At 39.4% G+C, this 27,292-nt stretch overlaps 1 protein-coding gene across 1 annotated transcript in view; it reads right to left on the bottom strand.

Moving 5' to 3' along the window:
• Positions 1-7,152: 7,152 nt before the first annotated feature.
• LOC109915204 (troponin T, fast skeletal muscle isoforms-like) overlaps positions 7,153-27,292 on the bottom strand; it is a 39,935-nt gene continuing 19,795 nt past the window's right edge. The window contains exons 5-12 of the mRNA XM_048607315.1: positions 26,501-26,617; positions 22,788-22,865; positions 22,189-22,302; positions 21,705-21,814; positions 17,957-18,047; positions 13,701-13,741; positions 12,507-12,547; positions 7,153-7,301 (exon numbers count right to left, since the gene is read on the bottom strand). Of these exons, the coding sequence (XP_048463272.1) occupies positions 7,153-7,301; positions 12,507-12,547; positions 13,701-13,741; positions 17,957-18,047; positions 21,705-21,814; positions 22,189-22,302; positions 22,788-22,865; positions 26,501-26,617 (741 nt within the window). The remainder of the gene's footprint in view (positions 7,302-12,506; positions 12,548-13,700; positions 13,742-17,956; positions 18,048-21,704; positions 21,815-22,188; positions 22,303-22,787; positions 22,866-26,500; positions 26,618-27,292) is intronic.

The following is a 27,292-nucleotide window of genomic DNA, read 5'->3' on the forward strand; positions in this document are numbered from 1 at the left end:
CCGCTCCTCTGTGCGCCGCTCAAACCCGTCCCCACCGCTCCGGTGTGCGCCGCTCAAACCCGCCCCGCCCTGCCCCGGGTGCGCCGCTCAAACCCGTCCCCCTTGCCCCCTGTGTGCGCCGCTCAATCCCGTCCCCCTTGCCCCTGTGTGCGCCGCTCAATCCCGCCCCCCCTGCCCCTTTGTGCGCCGCTCAATCCCGTCCCCCCTGCCCCGGGTGCTTTCCATCCTCCTGAAGCGCCGTTTGGTCTGAGTTGGGACCAAATCTTATTATTCTAATTTTCAATCACACCGCTCTTTACAATCTGCTGTTTCTCACTTTATTTGAAAAGGGGAACACTTTAGTCGATTAAGATTATAATGAAAGTAAAATGCCGCTGTAGATCTGATTTTTTTAAAAAGAATAGGAAATGCTGCGTAATACTGACAGACATGAGGCTGAGTATTTACAGCTTTTTTCTGGTGTATAATTTTAAAATTATTGTTCTATTTTTACTGTTGCTGTCCAGGAAGACATTGAAACTGAACTCTGACATGGTCATAAGCAGGACATGTCTGATTGATTATCTTATTTATTGTCACGTGCACCGAAGTACAGTGAAAAAATTTTGTTTACCAGCGGTACAGGCAGATCATAGTAAGCAAGGATGTACAGATCAAAAAGACTTAGACAGAGGCATACAGGTTACGTTGTACAGGGCGTGCACTGGGCGAGATTATCGTTAGCAAAATCAACATTATTTGAGACTAAAGTCCATTCATCAGTCTGATAACACTTAGAAAGAAGCTGATCTTGAACCTACTCGTGCATGTGCTCAGGCTTCTGTCTCTTCTGCCTGACGGAAGAGGTTGTAGGAGATCTTTACCAGGGTGCGATGCGTCTTTGATGATGTTGGCCGCTTTTCCGCAGCATCAAGCTGTGTAAATAAGAGTCTATGCTGTGCACACAACTTTCTGTAGTTTCTTACGGTCCTGGGCAGAGCAGTTGCCATAGCAGGCCATTATGGACCCGGAAAGTACGCTTTCAATGGTGCATCTGTAGAAATTGGTGAGAGATGTTATGGATATGCCAAATTTCCTGAGCCGCCTGAGGAAGAAGAGGCATTGTTGTGCCTTTTTGACTGTCGCATCAGCGTGAGAAGTCCAGGATGCGCCATCGGTTATTGTCACTCTGACTAATTTGACGCTCTCGACCTCCGCTCTGTTGATGTACATGGGGCATGTTTTCCTTTCTTTCTGAAGTCAGTGATCAGTTCTTTAGTTTTGCCGACGTTGAGAGAGATGTTGTTATTGCACCACGTCACCAAGCCTTCTATCTCCTTGCCGTCATCTGTTCCACTACGGTGGTGTTGTCAGCAAACTTGTAGATGGTGTTCATTCGGAATTTGGCAACAGCTGTGGGTGTATGGGGATGTCAGTAGGGGGCTGATGACGCGTCCTTTGGGGGGCTGCAATGTTGAGTGTTATTGTGGAGGAGGTGCAGTTACATAACCTCACTGATTGCTGCCTATGGGTCAGAAAGCTGAGGATCCAGTTGCAGAGGGTGGAGTTGAGACCAAGGTCACAATTTTGAGATCAGACTGGAGAAGATAATGGTGTGGAAGGCAGAGCTGTAGTCAATGAGCAGGAGTCTGATATAGGTGTCTTAATTATCCAGATGTTCCAGGGATGAGTGCAGGGTTAGGGATATGGTATCCACTGTGGACCTGTTACATCAGTGAGCAAATTGTAGGGGATGGAGGCAGGCTGGGAGACTGGAATTGATGTGGGCCATGACCAACCTCATGAAGCACTTCATGATTATTGAGGTCAGCGCCACTGGGTAGTAGTCATTAAGGCACATTGCAAGTGCTTTCTTAGGTACGGGGATGATGGTGGCCTTCTTGAAGCAGGTAGGGCCTTTGGCTTGTAGTAGGAAGAGGTTGAAGATGTCAGTGAATACCTCCGCCAGTTGGTCCACACAGGATCTGAGTGCTCGGCTGGGGACACTGTCTGGGCCAGTCGCTTTCCTCAGGTTGACTCCCAGGAAAACCGATCCGAAATCTAAAGTGGTGACAATGAGAACAGGTGTGTCCAGGGCTGTCGGGGAAGGTGTCACTGGGCCACTTGCATTCTGCTCAAACTGAGCACCTCAGGAAGGCATGTGTCTTTGACTGCTATCTTGCTGTGTTTCATTTTGTATTCTGTAATGTTGTTTAGGCCTTGCCATTGGCGGCGGGAGTCTGTTTTATAGGTTTGGGCCTCTAACTGCCTCTTGGCATCCCTGATGGCTTTGTGGATGTCATATCTGGATTTGTTGTTATGTTGTTATGAAGGTCAGTGTAGGATTTGAGAGATGTGAATATTGATGATGTCCAGAGGAGTTCGAGACTCTCTCCCTAACCATAAGAGGAAATTGTACCAGTTTCAGTGTCTTTCATTTTTACATACCATTAATTCATCTGCTATAAGGAGATAAAGACATTGAAATACAAAATTGGCCCATCGAGCCCACTGCACCATTCAATGAGATCATGGCTGAACTGATGGTCCTTAACTCAGCCTTCTTTCCTTATCCTTATAAACCTTGTTTCCCGTAATGATTTTAAAAATTGCCTATCTCAGCCTTGCATGTACTTAACCACCCAACTTGACAGCCCTCTGCAATAAAGAATTCCACAGAATGACTAAGCTCTCTCAGAAAGAGAGAAGAAAAATTCCTCATCTCTGTCTTATATGGGTGATCCCTTACTCTGAGATTATGTCCTCTGGTTCTAGGCTCTTCCACAAGGATAAACAATTTTTACGCATAAACGCTGTCAGGCTCATTAAGAATCCTTTATGTTTATTCTAAACAGGAACTATTCAACCTCAAATCACAAGACTGTCCCTCTATTCCCAGAATCAACCTTATGAATCTTCTGTGGACTGCCTCTAATCCCAGTCTATCTTTCCTTATAAAACAGGCTCAAGATTATTCATGGTATACCAGGTGTTGTCTGGTAAACAAGGCTAGTGCCTAGTTTAGTATCAGTGAGAGCTCCCTGTTTTTATGTACCATTCCCTTTGAAATAAAAGCCAACAATCCATTTGCCATCCCTATTACCCACTGAACTTGGATGCTAGCTCTTTTTGCTTCACAAGGACTCCCAAATCCCTCTGTGCTGCAGCTTTCTGCAGTCTTCCTCCACTTAAATAATAGTCAGCTCTTCTATAATTCCTACAAAAATGCATAATCTCACATTCTGTTTCATCTGTCAAGATTTTGCCACTTTACTTATCTATATTATTTTGTAGACTTTAGGTTGACCTCACTACTTGTCATCCAACCTATTTTTATGTTTACCGCAAACTTGATGATAATACATTCACTTCTGTCGTCCAACTCATTTATATATTGTAAATAATTGTGGCTCCAGCAGTGATGCCTGTAGCACTCCACCAATTATAGGTTGCCATTCCTGAAAATACCCACTTTATCCCAACTCCTTGTCCTCTATTAGTTAGCCAATCCTGTCGCCGTAATATATTACTCATGACACCATGAGTTGTTATCTTATTAAGTAGTTTTATGTACAGTACCTTAATGTTATTTTAAAATCTAAATATATTACATCTACTGGATCTCCTTTATCTATCTTGCTTCTATCTTGCCTTCAAAGGATTGCAATTAATTTATCAGGCATGACTGCCCCTTCATGAAACTATGCTCACTCTTCTGGATTTTATTATATATATAGAAATGCTCTGTCACTATATCATTTATATTGGACTCAACTTTTCTAAATTACAGATATTAAGCTAACTGACTCATGGTTACCTGTTTTTTTGACTCCGTCCATTTTTGAATAAGGGTATTGTAGTGGCAGTTTTCCAACTTCTGGGCTTTCCCCCAAATCTAAGGATTCATGGTTGATTACTGCCAGTGCACCCACTATCTCTGTAGCTACTTACTTTAATGTCCAAAGAAATATCCCACTACGTCAAAAGGACTTATTGGCCTTCAGCCCCATCAGTTTCCCCAGTACTTTTGTTTCTAGTAATAGCTATTGTGTCTATTTCCTAACAACTCACCCTGCCTCCCGGGTCTCTTGATTATTTATTATTTTTGGAATGCAATTGACATCACTTTAACATGAAGATGATGTAATATATTATTCAACTCAAACAACATTTCCTAATTCACCTTATTGTTTCCCCAATTTTGTTCACTAAGGGGCCTCCCTTTTCATTTTAACTATGTAAAGAAGACCTTACTTGTTATTATATTACTTTCAATAAGGCCTCCTCACATTCTTCACACACCAATGAGAAGCCTTTTTTATATATCTTGCAGTTTGCTTTCATACTTTATTTTCCTCTTTAATATTGATTTTGGTAATCTTTTATTGACTTCTAAAACTTTCCAAATCCTCTGGTTTCCTATTAATGTTTGCCACGTCGAATGTTTTATTTCAATTTGATACTATCCTTAATTTCCTCAATTAACCATGGTAAATTTAGCCCTTACCTAGAGTCTCTCTTACTCAATGAGATATACCTTTGCTCTGAGTCATGACCTGTATTTGTAAATGTTTGCCATTATTTCTGATCCACATTTCTCACTCTCAATCCGAATGCCAAATTCTACCATATTATGGCACTGTTCCTTAGGGAGATCTCCTACTCTGAGATCATTTATTAAATATGTCTCATTACACATTATCAAGTCCAAAAATAGCCCGATCCCCGGTTGGATCCATAACATATTGTTTTAAGAAACTCGAATACACTCTGAAATCTTCTCATGGCTGCTTCTGCCAGTTTGACTTCCCAATCCACATGAATATTATTAATTTTGCCATTTTACCATATTTCCACCTTTGACCATATTCACTGCTGTTTTCTTATTCTTGAACACCCTGTCCCTTCCTGTCCCATAATAACAGCAAAATACTGCAGATGCAAGGAAGCTGAAACAAGCCCAGAGAATGCTGGAGAAATTCAGCAGGTCTGGCAGCATCTATACAGAGAGTTTTCTCCAGCATTTTCTGTGTTTGATCCCTTCCTGTCCCACACTGGCTACTATTATCAAAAAAGTTGCCTGGCAATGCCACTGTATCCATTTGTTTTGTAAGCCAACGTATCTCTCCCCACAATCCTTGTCTGCTGTGGTAGCTAAGGTTTGACTTTAGATACAATTTAGAAATTTGTTTCAAATTTGAAACTGCATTAGTTTGTATTTCAAAATTCTACTGCAATTCATTAACATGATCACAGATTTTGAGTTAAACTTTAAACTTTAATATGCTGCAGTTTTGTCGAGTGTGTTTCTTACAGCTCTCATTGCAGCCAGTGGACTGATATATTGTTACTTCTGCTTTATGTGTGTCAGCATTACATCCATATTTTGCCAGCATTTCTATGGATGGCGCTAGATAAACCAGGCAAAATCTGCTGAAGTATAAATTAAAATTTATAAATGGAAATAAGGGGGAGACGGGTGTGAGTATTAAGATTTCAAATGATAGGGCTCCGTGACTATTTTCTCTAGCAGCATGTTCTTTTGTAAGACTGTCCTTGGGAATAAAGACTGTTGGTACATAGTTTGAAAAAAATGGTCTTCGTACTTTGTATGGCTGGTATTTCATATTTTGTCATTGCTAAAAGGCACCAGGAACTTGTTTCTGTCAATTCTAACCAGCCCATTTCATATTTTACGGAACATGATGAGTCTATTTTCTTCTTTCTTGTAGTGCTTCCCATTCCAAATCTTTTTATCAAAGATGTAACACTGGTGTGCTTCCTATATTGATTTTGTGCAGAATTATAGAAGCCCCACAATGTGAAAGCAGGCCATTCGACCCATCAAGTCCACAACGACCCTCTGAAGACCTTTCCTACCAAGAAGTGAAATTGTGATCACTGAGCCAAGGAAGACATTTTAGATATTTGTCTCTGTATGTGTGGTGGATAGTTATTAATACATAACAGATACATATTTAGACACATACATTGAGAATACAATACAGGAACAGACCATTTAGCCCAGCTAGTCTGTGCTTGTTTTATGCTTCACACAAATCTCAGCCTATTCCATCTACTCCTTCTCAACTTTTCAGCATTCCTTTGTAATTTTTTTCCCCTCATGCACTCAGCTTGCTACTTTTTGGAATGATCTATACTATGTGCCTCCATTATACCTGATTCCAGTAAGTTCCACATGTTAATTACTGAAAAAAAGTCTTTTTTTACTGGATTTCTTACTGGATTTAACAGAAACTATCATGTATTTTTGGATTTTCAAATAAGAGAAAAACATTTTCTTTATAGCTACTCTATCAAACACCTAAAGATAAAGACTTCCATTAGATCACCACTAAATCTTTTTTTGTATAAAATGTCCAAACCTGTTCAATCTTTCTAGTACAAAAACAGAAGTTGCTAGAGAAGTTCAGCAGGTCTGGCAGCATCTGTGAAGAGAAATCAGACTCAATGTTTTGAGTCCGATGACTCTCCCTCAGAAAAGAGCTTTTCCAGCAATCTCTGTTTTTATTTTTGATTTACAGCATCTGCAGTTCTTCTGCTTTTTTATTCACTCTTTCTAGTAGCTGAGTTCAAAATTTGGGGAGGTCTTATCCCAAGACCCAGGTAATGCTCTGGGGACCTGGATTTGAATCCTGTCTATGACAGATGGTGGAATTTGAATCCAATAAAAATCTGGTAGTAAAGGTTGAATTATAATCATGAAACTGTTGCCAATTTTCAGGAAAAAAACGTCTGGTCCACCAATGTCCTTTAAGGAAGGAAACTGCTGTCCTTACATGGTGTGGCTGACATGTGACAGAATGCCTGACCCACAACAAATGGTTAACTCTAAACTCCCCTTTGAGCTATTAGGAATGGGCAATAAATAGTGGCCTAGCCAGTGAGACCCACATCTTGTGAATTAATAGAAGACAAGATTCCTTTTTGAGTTACCTCCCTGTGTATTACACATTGACAAATATTCAGTCAGAAAAAGAATAAATTAGATGCCACACTTTATTTACAAAAACAAGAATGTTAGGACAGTTGTTTGTAATAGAAGAGGATTGGCGCTATATTAACATCTGTAAATAAAGGGGATAGTTGTCATAGATCCAATGTGCAAATCAGAGTAAAATAGATTATTTCTAAGCATTGGACTTAGTAGTGCTATGTAGCTTGTTTGCCACTTGAGATAAGCCTCATAAGAATCCAAGCTTGAGACAATGCAGTCAGGTCATGCTGCAATGGAGACTTCTGCTTCAACCATTTACTTCCAACGGCCACCAACTTTGCCCTTGCCAGCACCCTTCTTGCTGCTGCAAATCACAAGCAAAAAAAGAAAACATTGTCAACCTCCAGTACTTAAAATCCAACAGATGCCCTCTCTTGTATAACAAACAAAACTGGCTCCAGATGCAAGTGCAAAAACAAAAGGATCTCCAGTGGCCTTTACAAATTTTGGCTGGAATTATCAGCTACGTAGAGGGTGAAAAGAAACAGGTCAGAAGTCTTATATAACAAGGTGTAGAGCTGGATGAACACAGCAGGCCAAGCAGCATCAGAGGAGCAGGAAAGCTGACGTTTCGGGTCTGGACCCTTCTTCAGAAATGGGGGAGGGGAAGGGGATTCTGAAATAAATAGGGAGAGATGGTAGGTGGATAGAAGATGGATAAAGGAGAAGATAGGTGGAGAGGAGACACTCAAAGAGGCGGGGTTGGAGCCAGTAAAGGTGAGTTTCGGTGGGGAGTTAGGGAGGGGATAGGTCAGTCAGGGGAGGATGGACAGGTTGATGAGGTTGGTCAGTAGGAGATGGGGGTGGGGCTTTAGGTGGGAGGAGTGGAGAGGTAGGAGAAAGGACCGGTTAGGGAGACAAGGATGAGCTGCTTGGCCTGCTGTGTTCATCCAGCTCTACACCTTGTTATATCAGATTCTCCAGCATCAGCAGTTCCTACAATCTAGGTCAGAAGTCAAAATTCTTATGCAGTGAACTAATGAGCAGCATACTTTCTGGAGACAATCTGTGGTGGTGGTTGTTTAGTCTATCTGTCTCTCTTTCATGGCTTGTCCTCACTCAGATGACCTGGAGCAGGAGCACCCAGAACCTTTCTGTGACTGGATGCTGTAATGTTTGATGGATAGAGAAAAATCATATTTTTATTTAAATTGTAAGTTTGCTTCAGTTTCAGTTCCGTAATTTCTTAATTGGGTCTCTAAAAAGAGAGGCACTTTTTGTTGATCTTTTTTAGTTCAGTGACTTTGCAGAATACAAATCTTTGTAGAATATACTTTCTCACCTCACAATGCGGTCCTTTTAGCACCAACAACCCGCTCTCATTTCTTTCTTAGCCTCTGCCATGATTACCTCTAAAGTGGCACTGGTCAAACATGAAAACTCTTCTTCTTCATCTTATTATTGTTTTCATTACCTTAGAAGAGGGTTGATCAAAACTATACTCATTGAAGAATGAAAGCAGTTGCCATACAGATCCAGGATATCAATTAGTGACCAGAATTTTTTTTCTCTCAGAGACCTTTGCAGTTACAATTAGTCTTTAGTCAATCTAGGGTCAGTTAGCTCAGTTGGCTGGAAGGTGCTGTCTGAGGAGCTTTGGTAAATTTCTGCAGTGCATGTTCTAGATCAGACACGCAGCTACTACTGAGCGTCAGTGGTGGAGAAAGTGGATGTTTGTGGATGTGACGCCAATCAAGTAGACTGCAGTGTCTTGGATGGTGTCGAGCTTCTTTACTGATTTTGGAGCTGAACCCATCCAGGCAAATGGGTAGTATTCCATCACACCTCCTGTCTTGTGCCTTGCAGATAATGGACAGGCTTTGGGGAGTCAGGAGTTGAGTTACTCACCACAGTATTCCTAGCCTTTCATCTGCTCCTGTAGCCACTGTATTTATGTGGTGGGTTCAGTTGAGTTTCTGGTCAATAGTAACCTCAAGGATGTTGATAGTGGGGGAATTCAATGATGGTAACACCATTGAATGTCAAGGGGTGGTGGTTAGATTGTTTCTTATTGGTGATGCCATTGCCTGGCATTTGTGTGATATGACTGTTACTTGCCACATGTCAGCCCAAGCCTGGATATTGTCCAGATCTTGTTGCATTTGAGCATGGACTGTTTCAGGATCTGAGGAGTCGTGAATGGTGCTGAACATTGTGCAATCACGAGTGAGCATTTCCACTTCTGACCATATGATGGACGGAAGGTCATTGATGAAGCAGCTGAAGATGTTTGGGCCTGAGACACTACCCTGATGAACTCCTGCAGAGATGTCCTGGAGCTGAGATGACTGACCTCCAAAAATCACAACTATCTTCCTATTTGCCAGGTAGGACTCCAACCAGTGGAGAGTTTGCCCCTGATACCCATTTATTCCAGTTTTGCCTGGACTCCTTGACGCCACACTGTTGAATGCGGCCTTGATTGATATCAAGGGCTGTCTCTGTCACCTCACCTGATATGGAAGATTAAGCAATGATGTCACTATTTACGACAATAGAGTTGAGAGGGTTGAAAGGATGAACTTTCCTTTTCTGGGAGGGTTGTAATCAATGGGCTTTCCATTAAAATTATAGCCAGGTCATTCAGAGACCTTCCCTTCCCAAACTAGAACCTGTTAAAGTTTGGTGAATTGAGAAATTCAGAACTACACAATTTTTTTGTTTTGGATGGGATATCAAGGGATTACAGGACCCTGTTGCAAATAAATTGTGATCAAATAAATGGTGGAATAGGCTCAGTCACATGAGTGGCCTAGTCTTGTTCCAATGTCATTCCAGAAATCCATTGTATACATCTTGAAATAAGTAAGTTGGTTGAGTTGCAACGTGCTGGACTACCTCTGATCCTGACACAATTTTGGAAGCATTTGAAAAACAAATCATATATAAGAAAGTGTATTCAACAGATTGAAGAATGATTAGAATTGAGCACAGTGAAATTAATGCCTTGCATTCTTTCATTTCACTTACCTGAATAACTCTAGGCTTCATTATTCTTTCTATGTCTTTGCAAACTGTATTTTCAAATGTTTGCTTGCTATTTTTTATGCTTGAAACATTAAAGTTGGCAGCATAGATATGAACTCTGAGAAAACAGACATGCTTTACATTCTGCAGCCTCGGAAATCTTTAATGCAGATTCATAAATTACTTACTTCGAGTACCAGGAGAGGCTGGCTTAAAGACCTTCTGAGTGTTACATAAAGCATAATGGAATGCAATGCAGAAATAAGTGCTTTTATGGAGGACCTTACTCTAAGACTTGGTCCTGAATCATCACAGGAACGTTCCCAATTAGAGTAAATCTTCTACTTACTTGAGATTTTAATGATCCCAATAGGAACTTGCACAGAACAATATAAAGATCCTTGTGGAAAATGCTTCATACATACATCAAAATAAACAGGTTCAAAGCCCATTTTCTTACATTAATTAATAGTACTCTTTAGTATGCAAGGTCTAATCCAGTTGATTTTCCTACTGTTGTTCCCTGGTGGAAACCAAGGAGTGTTTACATAGACACTGGAATTTACTAATCTTCAAACAATAATACCAAGAAGTCTGTCAAACAGGTCATGTTTGTAAAGTCTCCTCAACAGCCTGGTTATGGGTAGTCTGTCCCATTATTGTCAAATTATCCATGGTACAACATAGAACTAGCATCATTCACACTGCATGAACACAGGTAAGTTAACGTCTGGTTAAACAGGCAGGAAAAGTAATTGCTCAAATGAAAAATGGCACAAAGCATTGTGGATAATCTAAAATTGACAAGGGTTCAAAGCATGATAAAGCACAATATTATTAATAACATGGTCCCCGTACACAATTTGAATCTAGTTTGATCTAGATTATAATCTATTAGTTCAACAGAATAGGCTAAGATTTAATTTATTTAATAATTGTTGACTGGAAGGAGCTCCAGGACAACTATTTCATCTTGGGACCATTAAAGAGCCATTTCACAATTTGTAATGTTCAACTGGTTTACAGCTGCCATTTCAGAAGGCCATGCTTCCTTTCAGTCACTCCAGGTGAACACATTATTTAGTCTTGCACTATCAAAAAAAACTTAGTTAATTTAAGTCCCCATTCTTAATGATAGTACTTGCACGGGAGATGTTAAAGGCTCCTGTACACTATATTATTTGGAAATATGACATCCATACTAAAGGATTAATGATTGTGATGCAATTAGTACAAAATTACTGAGCAATACTCACAAATCAAAAGGCTCGATGTGCAACAATTATTTGGGACTATTTGAGTACAATATTACTCTGAAACCGAACTTCCCTCTTTTGTTTCATTCTTTGATGATAACAAAAATACATGATAAAAAATCTTTGAAGTGCTATAGGATTTCTCCTGCCCCATTTTCAAAAGCAGATTTCTTCAAAAGTGGAGTCCAAATATAGTAAACTGGAAAAAGGGTGTTGTTTGAACATAAATTTGAGAAACTTCCACTCTGTAAAAGCAGGGAAAAACCTGAAGGATGGGTTTTATTCACAATGCTCTGTACCATGGCTTGGCAATGTGATATTAGATCATGCATTCTCTTCATAAATAACAGAAGATTTAAAGGAAGAAATGAGGGTACTAGGTAAAATGGAAAAGGGATTAAACAGAAAGGAACGTATCAGCACATCATAAGTTTATCAATATGGAACTTGAACTGAATAGGACATCATTTGGTTAAAAAGGGTTGGAGGTGTCCACAAACTGGATTTTAGGTTAACCAGTTTTTGTTTAGAAAATATCAAAATTGAAAAGTGAAATGATTTATAATTTTCACATCTCGAATGTAGAAACAGATGTAGAGACACATTTCAGACAACACTGTAGCCCTGCAATACTTTAACCATGAGCTAAGTAAGTCTAGGTGCTGAGTGTTGGCAAGTTATTCAACTGTGAAGGCCAGTACAGCTAAGCTCAATTCCGTCAACTGATGTCATTAACTTTCTATTATTGTCATTATGTTACAAGCAGGAGCAAGAACTCAAAGTGTCCTTTTGTTGTCCCTAGCCCAAGGATGCCAAGCCAATTGTAATATATTGCAACTTCAACTTTACGTGCAAATTTAACATCTGGAACCTTTCTTGGCTGCATTGCTTAGCACCTCATTAAGGAAAAAAAGAGTTTAAGCAATTTGATTATGATCTAAATGTCTGAAGTAGAGAAGCATACATACTTAATTTAAATGCAGAATTCCAATGTGCTAATACTATTCACTAATATGTCCCGAATCGACTGAAGTGTGTGGAGACTTATATTACTATAAATACTTTGAATTTCGTAAAGGAACAATTTAATTCGAACAAACACTGTGAGTGTAATGAATCACCATATTTCTAGATATCATTGCATGAGTTATTTGCTTTTGCAGACCTTCACCACGCCTGTTTGAAGTGAATTTCCATTAGATTTGTCCATAGTTGATAAATTAGATGGCCATGTTTGTATATTCCTTTCGAGGAGTAGTTGGGAGAGTGGGTAACAATGTACTTACTGTTTTTGAAGTTCGTCAATGCGATTTCTGGCTGTAGTAATCTGTAAATAACATATGTTCATTAGTGCACTAAACTGAAGACTGACTCAGTTACCTGTGGTTGGATGTTTTGTCCACTTATCTGTCGAATGTTGTGTTCTCCCAGAAGAGCTCAAGGAAAGACAGCTGATGAACCTGCTGGATGAAATTTTGCAAATTGCACATTGTGCACGTCTAGACTAATACTTACAGTGTTGTTCCTGCTTCAATCCTGCAGGATGGCACCCTATGAAAATGTAAGGACTCTGGACTGATGACAGCCTGCAGACTTGGCTCAAGAACTGAACTGGACTGTTGTAGCTAGCCTGAAAGCTTTTTGAGGAGGCAGCAGGTTTAACTAGAGACCAATTAAATGTTCAGAAGATGTTGGACCTACAGGGCATAGTGAAGATAAAATCTGTGGAACTGATTTATGACTAATCAAATGATAAACTACCCACACCCTCACATCTTTGGAGAAAATGTATTTTTGTTTAAACAAAGCTTTTCAAAAAAAAATCATTGATTGTGACCTATTGACCAAATAGTGAGTGGATGCATTTTAAGTAGATTTTGTGAAATGCATTTTCTGTGGCAATAATGGCAAAACAAAATATATGTCCACTCACATACCCTGACAGTAATGACCCCTTAATATTTCAGAATCAAATAAATCAGTCTTTAACTGGTGTAAATGATTAAAAGCACACAAATCCATTTTTTGAGTGCATAACATTGATGAATAATGGCCCAAATTGAAACAAAAATCAGATTTATTCCTTCCATGTAGACTTGACTTTAGAAATAAGTTGGAAAATGCTGCAAGAAATCCTTGTTGTTACAAGATAAATACAAGGCGACTAATTCCATGGCTGGTGGTACCTAATGACCTCAATCCAAAAGGTTCCTAGCACTGGATCTTACATTTTGAACTCAGTAATGTTCTAATACTGCTAAAGTAGAAAGCAAAGGAATCTTTTGTTTTCTACACTGGGAACTACACTTCATTTAGATGAAGTTAAAAATAAACAACTGTATTTTTTTTCAGTGCTGTTACCTGCTACCGCCTCACTGCATGTTTGATGGTTCCTTGGCTTACCATGCAGCCAACCCATGCATGTTCCAGGCAGGACCCCTATAGCTGCAGAACTTAAAGGGGCTCTGTTTAGTACTTACAACTTAGCCAGTAGCTCCATTCTCTTACGCAGTGTTGTAATCTAAAAGGAATTACAGTGATATGTATTTCAATGGAATATTAAAAACACAGATGCTGTCAGGAAGTAGCCTGCACAATTTTCATTAAAGTACTTCTGAAAAAGAATTAGGTATAAAATAATGTGGACAATTCTGTAAAATATTGTTCCCCTACAGAAATATTTACAGTTTTGTGTTTGTTAAGTATATATGATGAAACAAGTTGTCGCAATAATGTTTTCATTTTCACTACATGAGCAGGGAAAGGATTAACTCTTGAAATATGATGCTAAATTGATAGGGCTAATTATAGGGAAGAAAAATACTTCTTTAAATTTATGACTGGCAGTTTATCTTTCCTCTTTGGCCACAATTACTATAAAAAAATCTCTAGTTCTATCTAATGGACAAGTACCTCCACCTTTTTACTTCTTTCTTCAAAAGAGAACACAGCACCTCAACCATAATATGCAGATTACTGGCATGTTATCAAGCAATTGTCCAATTAGAAAGGTTGCTTGTTTTAATTTGTACCAAGGCAGTGGGAGATGGATAATTCTGAAGATTGAGACTGCAGTTGGGATTCTTCAATTGGCTTGTTATCCTCCAGTAAAATATAGGCTGTGTATTGTCCATGAGTGCTATACAGTCAGAGCTTCACCATTGAACATTGCACTTAACAAGAGAGCAAGCCTTACTGTTGATGAGAGATAACTTCTTCCTTATTCTCCTTAAACGGAAAACAGAACTGTGAAACAACTTTATAAAAGTATTTCATTTTAAAACACGCGTGGCTTTCATAAAGATACTACAAAAACATAGGAAACAGGAAAGATGTAGTTCAAGATGATCTGGTAATCTACTGAAATGGGATACATTCCACAATGTCAGAGATGGTAAGGTTGTCAAGGCAGTAGCTCAAGGAAAAGTGGTTGTGATATGGAAATGGATAACTAATTTGGAATTTGCTTGATTTCTTTTGCAGATGAAGGAGTGCGTGTACAGAACATGAGACTAAATGGTTGTATTTATTCACTGGATGTGGCTGTCACAGATTCCATGAGAAGCTGCACTATGGAAACAATAGTCTTGAGGGGCTGAATAGTCTTTTCTCTATTAATTTTATTGATGTACCATATTGTTTTCCTGATCCTTTGAAGAATAACAATGAAGAACTCTCTCCTTCTAGTTACATCAAAATGTATGTTGAAAACTGGAAATATTGGAACATGCCATTGAAGGAGATAGAATGACATCCAAAGTTTGGAAAGTTGCAGAATTTGGAGTAGAAATTTCCCTTTTTCCTGGAATATGGGGATGCATGTATTAGGTAGTGACTAATAAGTCATACTTACCTCTGAGAAAACTTGCTAAACGGCCGCCTCTCAGCTCACTAAGAACCAACGCACAGAACGTAGCTGAGTTTCTCAGTGAATTACAGTCCTTGACACTGGCATCCTGGTCACCACAAGCTGCCACCAGCAGCTTCAAGGACAAAGCTCCACTGGATGAGGCCTACTCATTGGATGGGAGTCATAGGAAAAGTTGAATCAGAAGCATAGGGATGGAGTGACTTTCAGAGGCTAGATAGTTTGGGTTGGCCATATTCTAAAACATGAGGATGTTCTGAAGGAGTTGAGTGAAGGAGGTTTAAGACAGATTGGACCAAGAAGATTAAAAAAAGGTGATGATACCCAAAAACTTGACAATGGGAGACTCTTAGGATCAAATGAAAATGAGAAACTATGAGACATGTAAAAAAATGATCAGAGAACCTGCACTGAGGCAAAGCAGTGAGAGTGACCATCTTCAACTAACTTTTAAAATACAGTAATTAATTGATTGTAGTGCATTGCATCAAAGCATTGCTATGGCCCATTAAGAATGTTTTACAGTTTATGTTTCTCATTTACTGCTTTTTTGTGTAACTTTAGTAACTACTAGATCTAAAATGGAGAAGATGATAGCAAAAAATTGAGTAATACCAGTGACTAGGCAAAATACCATTGTTGGTAACACTGTAAATATCCCTGCAAAAGTTTTTATAGCCGTTATGAAAATCAATATCCCCTATCAATTTTGTCAGTAACATCTTCAAATAATTCCAACAGGTTTGTCAAACATGATTTTCTATTCATAAGTCACTGTTGATTACATCCAGATTATTTTCCACATCTTCTTACAATTAATATATTGATAAAACATCTTCAGGTTGTAGTTAGTTTTACTTGCCAATATTTTTAATGCCCCTCTCTTTGCTTTGCTAATTTCCTTTTTGATTTCACTCCAGCACTTTCTGTATCCTTCTTGGTTTTCTGCAATATTGAGGTCTCTGTGTCTAACTTAAATTTTCCTTTCCTGTCTTTTTTCACCCTGTGTACTTTGTGACATATAGGAGCTTTAGATTTGGCTATGCTGCCCTTTTGCTCTATGGAGACATATTTACTCTGAACACACTGAATCTCCCTTTGAATATCGCCAACTACTCTAATACTGACATAACTTCAAGTAGCTGTTTCTAGACTATTTTTGTTGAATCATTCCTCAGCTTCCTTAAATAAGTCCTATTCCAACTGAAATTTCTAACTGCTGTACCATCTATGTCCTTCTCCATAATTATGCTAAAACTAACTGAATTACAATCACTACCACCAAAATGCCAGTTCTTCCACCTGCCAAGTTTTATTTCCTAAAGCAATGTCCAGAACTGCATTCTGTTTTGACGGGTTACATGCTAGCCAAAAGCATTATACTGAATGCAGTTCAAGAATTCTGCTTCCTTAATTTCTTTACACTAAAACTATTCCAGTTAATATTGGGATAGTTAAAATTTCTGTCTATTACTTCCCCGATGACTTTGCATTTATTGCTTATATAGTTGGTCATCTATCCCTCTGACTGTTTGGGAGTCTATTGTACATGCCCGGGAGTGTGACAACTTTTTAGTTTGTTAGCTCAATCCACATTGCCTCATTTGACGGTCTCAAACATATCATACTTCTTGACATCTATATCAGTTTCTTTGACCAAGATTGCACACACCCCTTATAGATTAGACTATCCATTTCACCTGAAATCCCCGTAGTCAGGAATGTTGAACTGCCATTCCAGTCCCACCTAAGGCTATGCTTCTGCAATAGAAATTAGGTTTTACTGCCGCTGTTTCTATTTGTGCCATCAGCTCATATACTTTATTTGTTAATCTTTTAGCAGAGCTCAGAGACATTGAGCACTATATCTCCTGATGATTATAAGTGAACATGAACAGCACTAGTACAAATTAAGAAAGCTCTATTTTAAACAAAAAAGTTAAACTACAAATCAGTGGGTTGGAGTACATTTAATCCAAATAACGTATGAATTTTCTCATTTCAGTTGCATCGGAAATTGGATGATATAATATTTCTAGTATTTAACTGATCTAACAGTCTGAGAACAGAATTACAAGAGCTTCAGAGTGAATACCATAGTTAGGTGATTTGAATCACAAAATTGTTATCATGCAAAAGGAAACTATTTGGTCCATTATGTCTCTCATTTTTTCTTCAAATAAGCATCATTACTTATCACCAATTTCCTGTTTTCTCCCTATACCCTTGCACATTATTTTTAGCAAATAAATTATTCAATACCCTCCTGAATGCCTCAATTGAACTTGCTTCCACCACACTTCCAGGCAACGCATTCCATAACTTAAACTACCTGCAAGGTGAAAAAATATTTTTTCTTGCATTTGCTTCTTTTGCAAATCACTTTAAATCTGTGCCCTCTGGTTCTTGTTCCTTTTATGAGTCAGAACAATTTCTCTCTGTCTACTTATATCCGGCCACTCTGCATCAGATCTCCGCTTAGCCTTCTTGTCTCCAAAGAGAACAGTCCAAATTCTTCAATACATTCACACAGCTGAAAATTCTCATCACTGGGACCATTCTTGTAAATCACTCTGCACTCTCTCGGTGCATTCACATACTTTCTCTAAAGTGACAATCAGAACTCTACACTACATTCCAGCTGCAATTGCTTAATTAAACTAAATTAATTAAATTAATTGGGTGCTTTCATTGCCACATATATGCAGTGCACTGACTAATCAATTGTGAGAAGGAACTTCTCGTACTTATTATTATTTAGTACCAACAAAGTATGTTGAAACTAGAAGGAACTTCATCTTTAGTTGTCAGCTTGTTTACTTTTAAATGTGTGTCTTTAACTAAATGGTTCAGAGATTTGGTACATACCTCATACTTCTGCTTCTTCAGTTTTTCACTCATATCAAATTTTTCAGATTCTAGATGGCACAGCCAGTCATGTAGTTCCTTGGCCTTTTCCCTGGTAATTTAATAATTGGAGTATCAATCAAAATATCACAGAGAGATCAGTTCTGCCTCCAGGAGTGGTTGGTAATAGCAAAGATAGAGCAAGGGAAATCAGATGGGTCCCCACCACTTACTCCATTTACAAATGAAGGAGGAGCAGCAGCCTGGACCAGGCAGTCTAGTTCCCTGCAGTAGGGAAACAACAAAAATCAAGTTTGATGGTTTTTGGACTATCAGTAGGCATCACTGTCCAATTATCCTATATTTTCATTTGCTACACCACATAATCCTGGGTGGTTTCACTGAGAAATACCTGTTCAAATGTTTCAAACAGTGCTCTATATGAGAAGGCAAACATTAATTCTGTTGTCAGGACAAAAAGAGTCAAAATTATATGCCCAGTAAGAACATTTGAAATGTAACAAAGAATAGTATGGTCATCAAATGTGCTTCTTGCAGTCCATGTAAAACTACCACAGACATGAATGCCTTTGCACCACCAAGTTCCTGACACCTCATCCCCATTTCCCCCCATCACGCCAAGATCTCTATGCACACTTGCCAATTTCACTATGAGCGTGGCAGATAACTCAGGTTAAGTAGATAACTCTTTCAGAGGCCTACCTTATCCATAATGAACCAAAAGGTGTCTTTCTCTGCTCTACAATTCTACAATAATTATCACTGTCTGTGTCTTGATTTGAAGATCATGTCTCCTCTCAAGATCTTGAGTTTCGGCTGTGGATTTTCATGCGACTGAAAGAGTGAATCCATTGTAGTAGGCCAATACTAGGCCAATCATCATGTCGTAAGGTGTGGACTTCAGGTTTTGTCTCTGTTTCTACCCTTCTCTGCTACTGGTCTACATCATCATTAAGGTGTTTGAACTTAAAGCATGATGCAGCTTGATAGACATGTTGTAGATATCTTGAATGATTGGCAGCAAGTTCTTCCAAGTCATTTTTGTCAATTCTACTGCGCTTCAAGGAAAGCTTCAAAGTGTCTTTCTAGTGCCTCCACCTCTCCCTGCATACTCCCCAGAGCACTGGTAATCTTAGAAAAAACAGGACCCTCTGAAGGAGATGCCTTTCAGCCAGTTGGACAGACTGTCCGGGCCACTGCAGACAGTTTTGCAGGAGTTTTGTCTGCATGCGTAGATCTGGTTCCAAGAAGAACATTAGCATCTATTTGACAATCTTCCCACTGAATCCATAAGTTTTGCTCGTGGAATTTCTGTAGCACTATTATGTGCCACGGATACATGGTTCAGATCTTGCGATATATTGATACAAATTGAATGTTCATCAACAATCACCTTTAAGGATTGGGTGATGCAGATATCTCTCATTAATAACATTTGAACCACAGAAGTGCTGGGCAATGACATTGCCAACAAGAGAGAATCTAACCATTATCCCTTCACAATTCAAGTTATCATCACTGAATCCTTCACTATCAATATCCTGGGGGGTTACCACTGACTGGAAACTGAAATAGACTTGTTGTATAAATAGAATGGCTACAAGAACAGGTCAGGAGCTAGGAATCTTGCAGGGAGTAACTCACCTTCTGACTTCCCAAAACCTGTCCACCATCTGCAAAGCACTAGTCAGGAGTGTGGTGAAATACTTCCCCTTGACTGGATAAGTGCAGTTCCAAACAACACTCAAGAAGATCGACACCATCCATGACAAAGCTGCCAGCTTGGCTGGCACCACATCCTTCGAACATTCCCTCCCTCCACCACCATGATCAGTAGCAGCGGTCTGTACCATCCACAAGGTGCACTGCAGAAATCCATCAAACCTCCTGCAACAAACACTTCCTTCTAAACCCATGACCACTCCCATCTAGAAGGACAAGTGTAGCTGATACATGGGAACATCATCACATTCAAGTTCCCCTCCAAGACACTCACCATCCTGACTTGGAAATATATCACCGTTCCTTCATTGTTGCTAGGTCAAAATCCTGGAATTCCCTCTGTAATGGCATTGTGGGTCTACCTACAGCAGTTCAAGATGGCAGCTCACCACCACCTTGTCAAGGGAAAATAGCAATGGGCACTAAATGCTGGCCCCAGCCAGTGAAACTGACATACTATGAATGAATAAAAAACATTCAGGTCTTTGATTTAAACAATGATGTAATCTGGGAAGTGCTAGTGCTTTGGTCTAGGATTCAACCACATGGTTTTGTAATTATCCTTCCCGTAGAAAAGGATGTTTCTTATATGGAGGCCACACTGAGCACATTTTGTCAGTGCAAGGAAGAGACCATTTACATCGGCTGTTTCTATGCTGTTTGATGTGATCGTTTCTCTTTTTATTTTATCAAGGGTGGAATAGAACTTTTCCTTAACATCCTCACCTGAAGCATAATGGCTGACGATAGTGTCATATTGATTACAGCTGAGTTGCAGGTGAAGAGCCATGAACCTTTCATTTACACAACTGTGGAGTTCTAGCAGTGTGTCCAAGATCCTATTTGGATGGCAGAACCCACTCAATGAACACGAGGGTCACTGCCAGTCTTTCCTTTCCAGTAAAAGATGCATTCCCTTACATGTTCCTTAACCGGTCCTCTCCAAGAAGGCAGGTCTCAATTAGGAGTCTTGACAGCTCATGGGATACAACTGTAGTTCTTCCTATACAGCCACAAGATTAACCAGGAGTGCAAAATTCCAAGTTGCAAAATTAGCATTTTACTTATTTGACCATGAAGATAGTGATCTCATTGGTTATAATTCCCATTTTGAGGAAATATTGGAGACCCAATTTTTCTGACCCTTTTCCTAGTCCCTTTCCATTTTGGATGGGCAAAGGGTGTTCTGAAGAGGACAACTCAGTCACAGACACTGCTGCGAAAGGCACCTCTGCCCCAACAGACGTGCACAATGACCTTCATATGTCTGCTGCCCCCATGCAGATTCTTGATTAGTAACTCCCAGGTTCAGAGCGACCTGTCCTCCATTCTCCTGTTTCACAGGACTTGGCAAACAGACCCTGGTAAAATCAGGCACTTGACTTTGTTAAACATGGGGATGTTAGGAGCCAGCATATTCCACATGATCTTGACAAGTTAATGGTCAGGTCTCAGTGCAATGTTGAGCTAGGATGACCAGAACTCCCTTGCCAATGCAACATTCACTTATTATTTCCGTGATGCGATGCCAAATCTTCCTTTGCCTTTTCTATGTTGAGAACTTACAGCACCACACTGCAACTGGCGCCACTTCCAACTCTGCTGCCCTGAGTGGCCTTGCCAGGAGCAAGCAGCTCCTGCTGGTAATTGCTCAAGGATTCACTGGAGCACACAAACTTGTGTACCACATCAAAGTGGCGATCCATGAAGGACTATGATTGCATACAAAACTGAGGAAACCAACTAATATCACTTTAGCCCACAGTCTTGTTTCTTAATATGCATTGATCATATTTCTTTTTTTAAAGAATACCAACTGGTTCACAAGTAACTAATTATAGTACTGGTCTGGAAAATGGAAAGAACCAATCTGGACAAAAGCTGAGTTGAGTGAAGATATTCCTTCTTAACCCACCACATTTTCACATAATATAATTAATTTAATTCATAATATCATTGTAGCAAGTACAAAAGAAAGGGAAGCTTTCATTAAAAATTAAATAGAGGCAAATTTGCAAATACTGACCTAAGCTTGTCTTCATTAAGATGATCAATGTTGAGTGGCTTGCGCCTTTCTGCAAGGATTTTCCTCTTCTTTTCCCTTTCAGTCTGTTTCTTCCCTCTCTTCTGATCAGCCTAATTAACAATTTAATTAAAGTGTAAGATAGTTTTACTTAAATTTACTTAAATCAGGGATGCTTGAGAGAGTTTGCAGATCTATTAATTTTTCAACAGGTTTATTCCAGCAATTTTACACCAGCTACCATATGGAATTGATTGGGATTTCCTGGTGCATGGTTTTGAGCGCATGAGTTATTTGTTTTAATTGTCAGAAAATACTTTACCAGGCATGTGGAATTTACTAATGAGTGTACAGTATACAAAAGGAATGTTAGATTTTAGGTTAGACGTACGGGTCAAACTTCTTGGGCATTGTCAAAGGTGGGTCCCTGAAGAAATACCTCTCCCCCTTAGGCCATCCTAACTTAGAAATGAAGCTGGCATTTTACCCTGGCAAGGTAGCTGCTGTATTGAGCACCCATGCTGCTCAGAGCCTTCTTCTTCTTGGCATCATCATCAGCCCTCCTCCTGGCATCCTCCTCTTCCTTTCTTGCTTTCTCCTCCTGTTGAACACATTGGACATTATACATTTTGCTGAGAAAGAAGTAGAGCTTAGAACAGAACATGAGGTATTTCAAATCTTTGAATTTAAAGAGGTAGACAAAAACTCATTTTTATTAACATCAGTGATGTCCCAAAGTGATTTGCATACAATCAGTTACATCAGCATGCATTCTGACATGTACGAGACTGCAGATGCAAAATGTTCCTCTGAGGCAAATGTCAACTAACACCAAGATGTCCCTGAAACGATAACCCACCATGTGCATTCGGCAGAGCAGAGGTAAGAACTAAAAAGCAGGAAACGAATTTACTATTCATCATCTCTCTATTGATCATAAACACGGTCTCCAGTGTTTCTCCCATTTGACAGCCATGAGTTGACCTCATGTTTTCTTAAGAATGTAAGAGTTTGTCCTTTATTACATATATCATTAAGTTGATGTGAATCTAAACAGGTCAAAGCCAACAGTATAGATTGACTTACCATCTGCCTGGCCTGACGCTCCTTTTCCTTCTCAGCACGAGTTCTTTGCTGTTCAGCTCTTTCTGCTCTGCGTTTTTCCTGTTGGTTGGAGAAAAGTATAGAGAGGATTTGTTACAAAGTTCTGAGACAGCACCTTCTCAATTCCTATACTTTTGTAGGGGAGCTGAGCCTAGTGGTATCATCACTAGGCTATTAATCCAGAAACCTCGGTAATGTTCTGGAGATTGAGGTTCAAGTCCCAACGTGGCAGATAGTGGAATTTGAATTCACTAAAACAAAAATTCTAGAATTAAGAATTTAATGATGATCATGGTGATGTTGAAACTATATTTTCATTGTTGATTGTCAGAAAAAACCCATCTTGTTCACTAATGCTCTTTAGGGAAGGAAGCTTACTTGGTTTTGCCTACTCCAATCTCTCAGAAATGTGGTTGACTCTTAAGTGCCCTCTTGGCAATCAGGAATGACCAATAAATGCTGCCCTAGGCAATGACACCCACATCCTGTGAATGAATTGGAAAAAAAATTCAGAAAGTAACAGTGCACATTTCACCATGTCACTGTGGCCAGAGTGCATCTTTACTGTTGCATCATACATAGAAACATAGGAGGGTCGGCCATTCGACCTCTCAAGCATTCATTATGGTAAAGGCTGATCATCCAGCTCATTACCCTGATACTGCATTACCCCACATCCCTTGGTCTGGTAAGCCAGAAGAGCTATATCTACCTACTTCTTGAAAACACCATGTTGTGGCCTCAGCCACTTTCTGTGGCAGTGAATTCCTCAAGCTCACCACTCTCTGCATGAAGGAATTTCTTCCTATCTCAGTCGTAAAAGGTTTACACCTTACTTTTCAACTATGACCCCTGGGTTTGAATGCCCCCACTATTAGGAACACCCTTCCTGCATCTACATTATCTATTCCTGTTAGAATTCCGTATGTTTCTATGAGATACACCCTCATTCTTCTAATCTCCAGTGAACACTAACCTAACTGATTAAATCTCTCCCCATTTGCCAATACTGCCATCCCAGAAATCATTTTGTGTAAACCTTTGCTGCACTCTCTCTACAACAAGAACAATCTTCCTCAGTTAGGAAACCAAAATTGCACACAATATTCCAGGGGTGGCCTCACTGATGCCCTGTATAGTTGCAGCAAGACATCCTTGTTCCTGAACTTGAATCCTCTCGCTATTAAGGCTAACATACAGTTTGCCATCTTCACTACCTATTGTACCTGTATGCTTACTTTCAGTAACTGGTGCACAAAGACAGCCAAGTCTCTTTGAACATTCCCCTCTCTCAATTTACAGCCAATCAAATAAAACTCTGCCTCCATATTTTTGCTACCAAAGTGAATCACCTCACATTTATCCACGTTATGCAGCTTCTGCCATGCACTTGCCCATCAACTCAGCCTGTCCAAATCACACTACAAGATCTCTGCAACTTCCTCATAGCTCACTCTTCCAACTAGCTTTGAGTCATCTGCAAGTTTTGACATATTACATTTAGTTCCCTCACCTAAATCGTTAACATATATTGTGAATAGCTGGGGTCCCAGTACCGATTCGTCCAGCACCCTACTCGTCACTGCCTGCCATTCAGAAAAAGACCCATTCATTCCCACTTTTTGTTTCCTATCTGCTAAAATCAATTTTCTTTCTATCTCAACACACTCTGCCAATCCCACCTACTTTAATTTTACTTACGAATCTCTTATTTGGGACTGATTAATTCCAATAGTTATGTCCTTGAAGATTTCTAGTAGGTTTGTCAAGCATGATTTCCTTTTTGTAAAGCCATACTGACTGTGTCTGATTCTATCACTGTTTTCTGAGTGGTCTGCCATAAAATCCTTGACAATGGATTCTAGCATCATCCCCATTACTGATGTCAGGCTCACTGGTCCATAATTCCCTGTTTTCTCTGTACCTTCCTTTATTAAATAGTATTAGCTACTCTCCAGTCTCTAAGAACTATTCCAAATTCTAAAGAATCTTGTAAGATGATGACCAATGCATCCATTACTTCTAGGGCCACTTCCTTAAATACTCTGGGATGGAGATTATCAAACTCTGGGGATTTATCAGCCTTTAATCCCATCAGTTTCTCCAATTTCTGTATTAATATAGATTTGCTCTAGTTCCTCCCACTCACTAAACCCTGTATTCTCCATCATTTCTGGTATGTTATTTGTATCCTCCTTTGTGAAGACTGAAGTATGAATTCAGTTCATCAGCCCTTTCCTTATTCCTCATTTTAAATTCCCTCATTTCTGACTGGATGGGACCTACATTAGTTTTCACCAATATTTTTCTATTTACATACCTACAGAAACTTGAAAAGTTAGTTCTTATGCTCCCTGCAAGCTTACTCTCATAATCTATTTCCTCTTCTTAATCAATCTCTAGGTCCTTCTTTGCTGACGTCTAAACTGTTCTCAATCCTCAAGTCTATTATTTTTCTTGCCAATGTTTATGCTTCTTTTGTGTATCTCATGCTAACTTTAACCTCCCTCACAAACCATGGTTTGGCCACTGTTCTCATAGTACTCTTGCACCAGACAGGAATAAACATTTTTTCTAGTTCACCCATTTGCTCTTTGAATTTTGCCTTTGCCTGTAGACTGTTGTTCCTTCCAGCAACATTTCTCAACACATCATAGCTAGCAGCAGCACATTTCTATTGTGCACGTTGACAAAACTGCCATGGTGTGATATAATCATATAACAATATCACAGATACAGTCGCAATTTGACATGGTAATTAGAGCATGAGGTGACACCAAGCATCATTTGAGTCTTGCCAGTTACTGAAGGAGCCCATGTGCAAATGCAACAAGACCTAGACAATATTCAGAATTGGCTGAGTGGCAAATAACATTCACACCACACAATTGGCAGGCAACAATCATTTGCAATCAAGAAAAACATAACCATCTCCCTTAACATTTAATGGCATTTCATCACTGAACTGCTCATTATCAACATCTTGCACATTACCATTGATGGGAACTGAACTGAACCAGTATTATAGATACTGTGACTCCACAGATTAGAGACTGGGAATTCTGAAATGAGTAACTCACCTCCTGACTCCCAAAGCCTGAGCACCATTTACAAGGCACAACTTGGGAGTGTGATGGAATTCTGTCCATTTACCTGGATGTGTGCAACTCCAAAAGTCATTCAAGAAACTTGATACCATCCAGGTCAAAGTAGCCTGCTTGACTATCCACTAAGAGGATATTCACTCACTTTACCACTGACACACAGTAACAGCAGTGTGTAACATCACAAAATGCCCTTCAGCAACCTACCAAATCCTTCAACAGCATCTTCCAATCCCATGATTTCTACAATGTAGGAGGACAAGGACAGCCGAGTAATGGGAACATCACCATTTGAAAGCTCCACTCCGTATGAACTTGGAACTGAGTGTTCCTTCAATGTCACTCAGTCAAAATCTTGGAAATCTCTACCAAACAAAACTGTGGGTGTACCCACAACAAGTGGACTGCATCGGTTCAAAAAATTGCATCACCATGATCATTTCAAGGGAAATCAGAGATGGGCATTAAATGCTGGTCCAGCCAGTGAGATCCACATCCTATGAACAAATTTTTAAAAAAATCTAAACTGTATCCATAGTGCCTCCTTGATAGATATTCACTTTGTTGCTTTAATATCAATACAACACTCACAATCCTCTCTTTCAGAGCAATCAGTTCCTCTTCTTCCTTCTTCCTATTCTCAAAATGAAGATCAATCAGGGCCTGCAGCTCAATCAGATCTTTGTTCTGACGCTTCTTCTGGATGTCCTAAATACCACACAAACACAGAAAAATCAGAGCAGTAGAATAAAAATCAGATCCACAACTGAGTCATAAACCACAAGTGAACAAATTCAGAGGAGGGCACAATGGTAGTGTATCTATACTATGATTTTTACTCCTTCTGAATCTCTAGAAATGTACTAATTAATACAAGTGTAACAGATATCATCAAAATCATATTGAGTGCAAAGTATGGTTCAGGAACTGTTGTATTAGACAAACACATTAATCTATTACTATGCGGGCACCTTATACATCTGATATAATGAAAATCCACAAATAATTTGTTTTGGAGAAACAAAGCTATTTACTGCTAATTATGCTCACTTGATAACCTTATAACGTCTTTCAAGTATAGGAGGCATGAATTTACTGCTGACTTAAAGGAACTTCATTCAGTAATTTTCTCTATTTGAACTGAATAAATGGTTCATTATATCACTTCCCAACTGTAATGACTTTAAAGAAACAAAACCTCTTTGAGGTCATCTATTACTTGGATTTTCATGATGTATTGGAGACTGCAAATGTTTAAAAATTGCGGATGGGACCTGGATCGAGAAGTCCCACTCCTATTTCCAACTGATCCCATTTTTGCTGAGAGGGTAAAAGAGTGGGATGTCAACCATGGTTAAATCCAGACTCAGCATGACCAACTAA

The sequence above is a fragment of the Rhincodon typus genome, chromosome 17 (genome assembly GCF_021869965.1).
Source record: "Rhincodon typus isolate 14 chromosome 17, sRhiTyp1.1, whole genome shotgun sequence".
Taxonomy (NCBI): Eukaryota; Metazoa; Chordata; class Chondrichthyes; order Orectolobiformes; family Rhincodontidae; genus Rhincodon; species Rhincodon typus.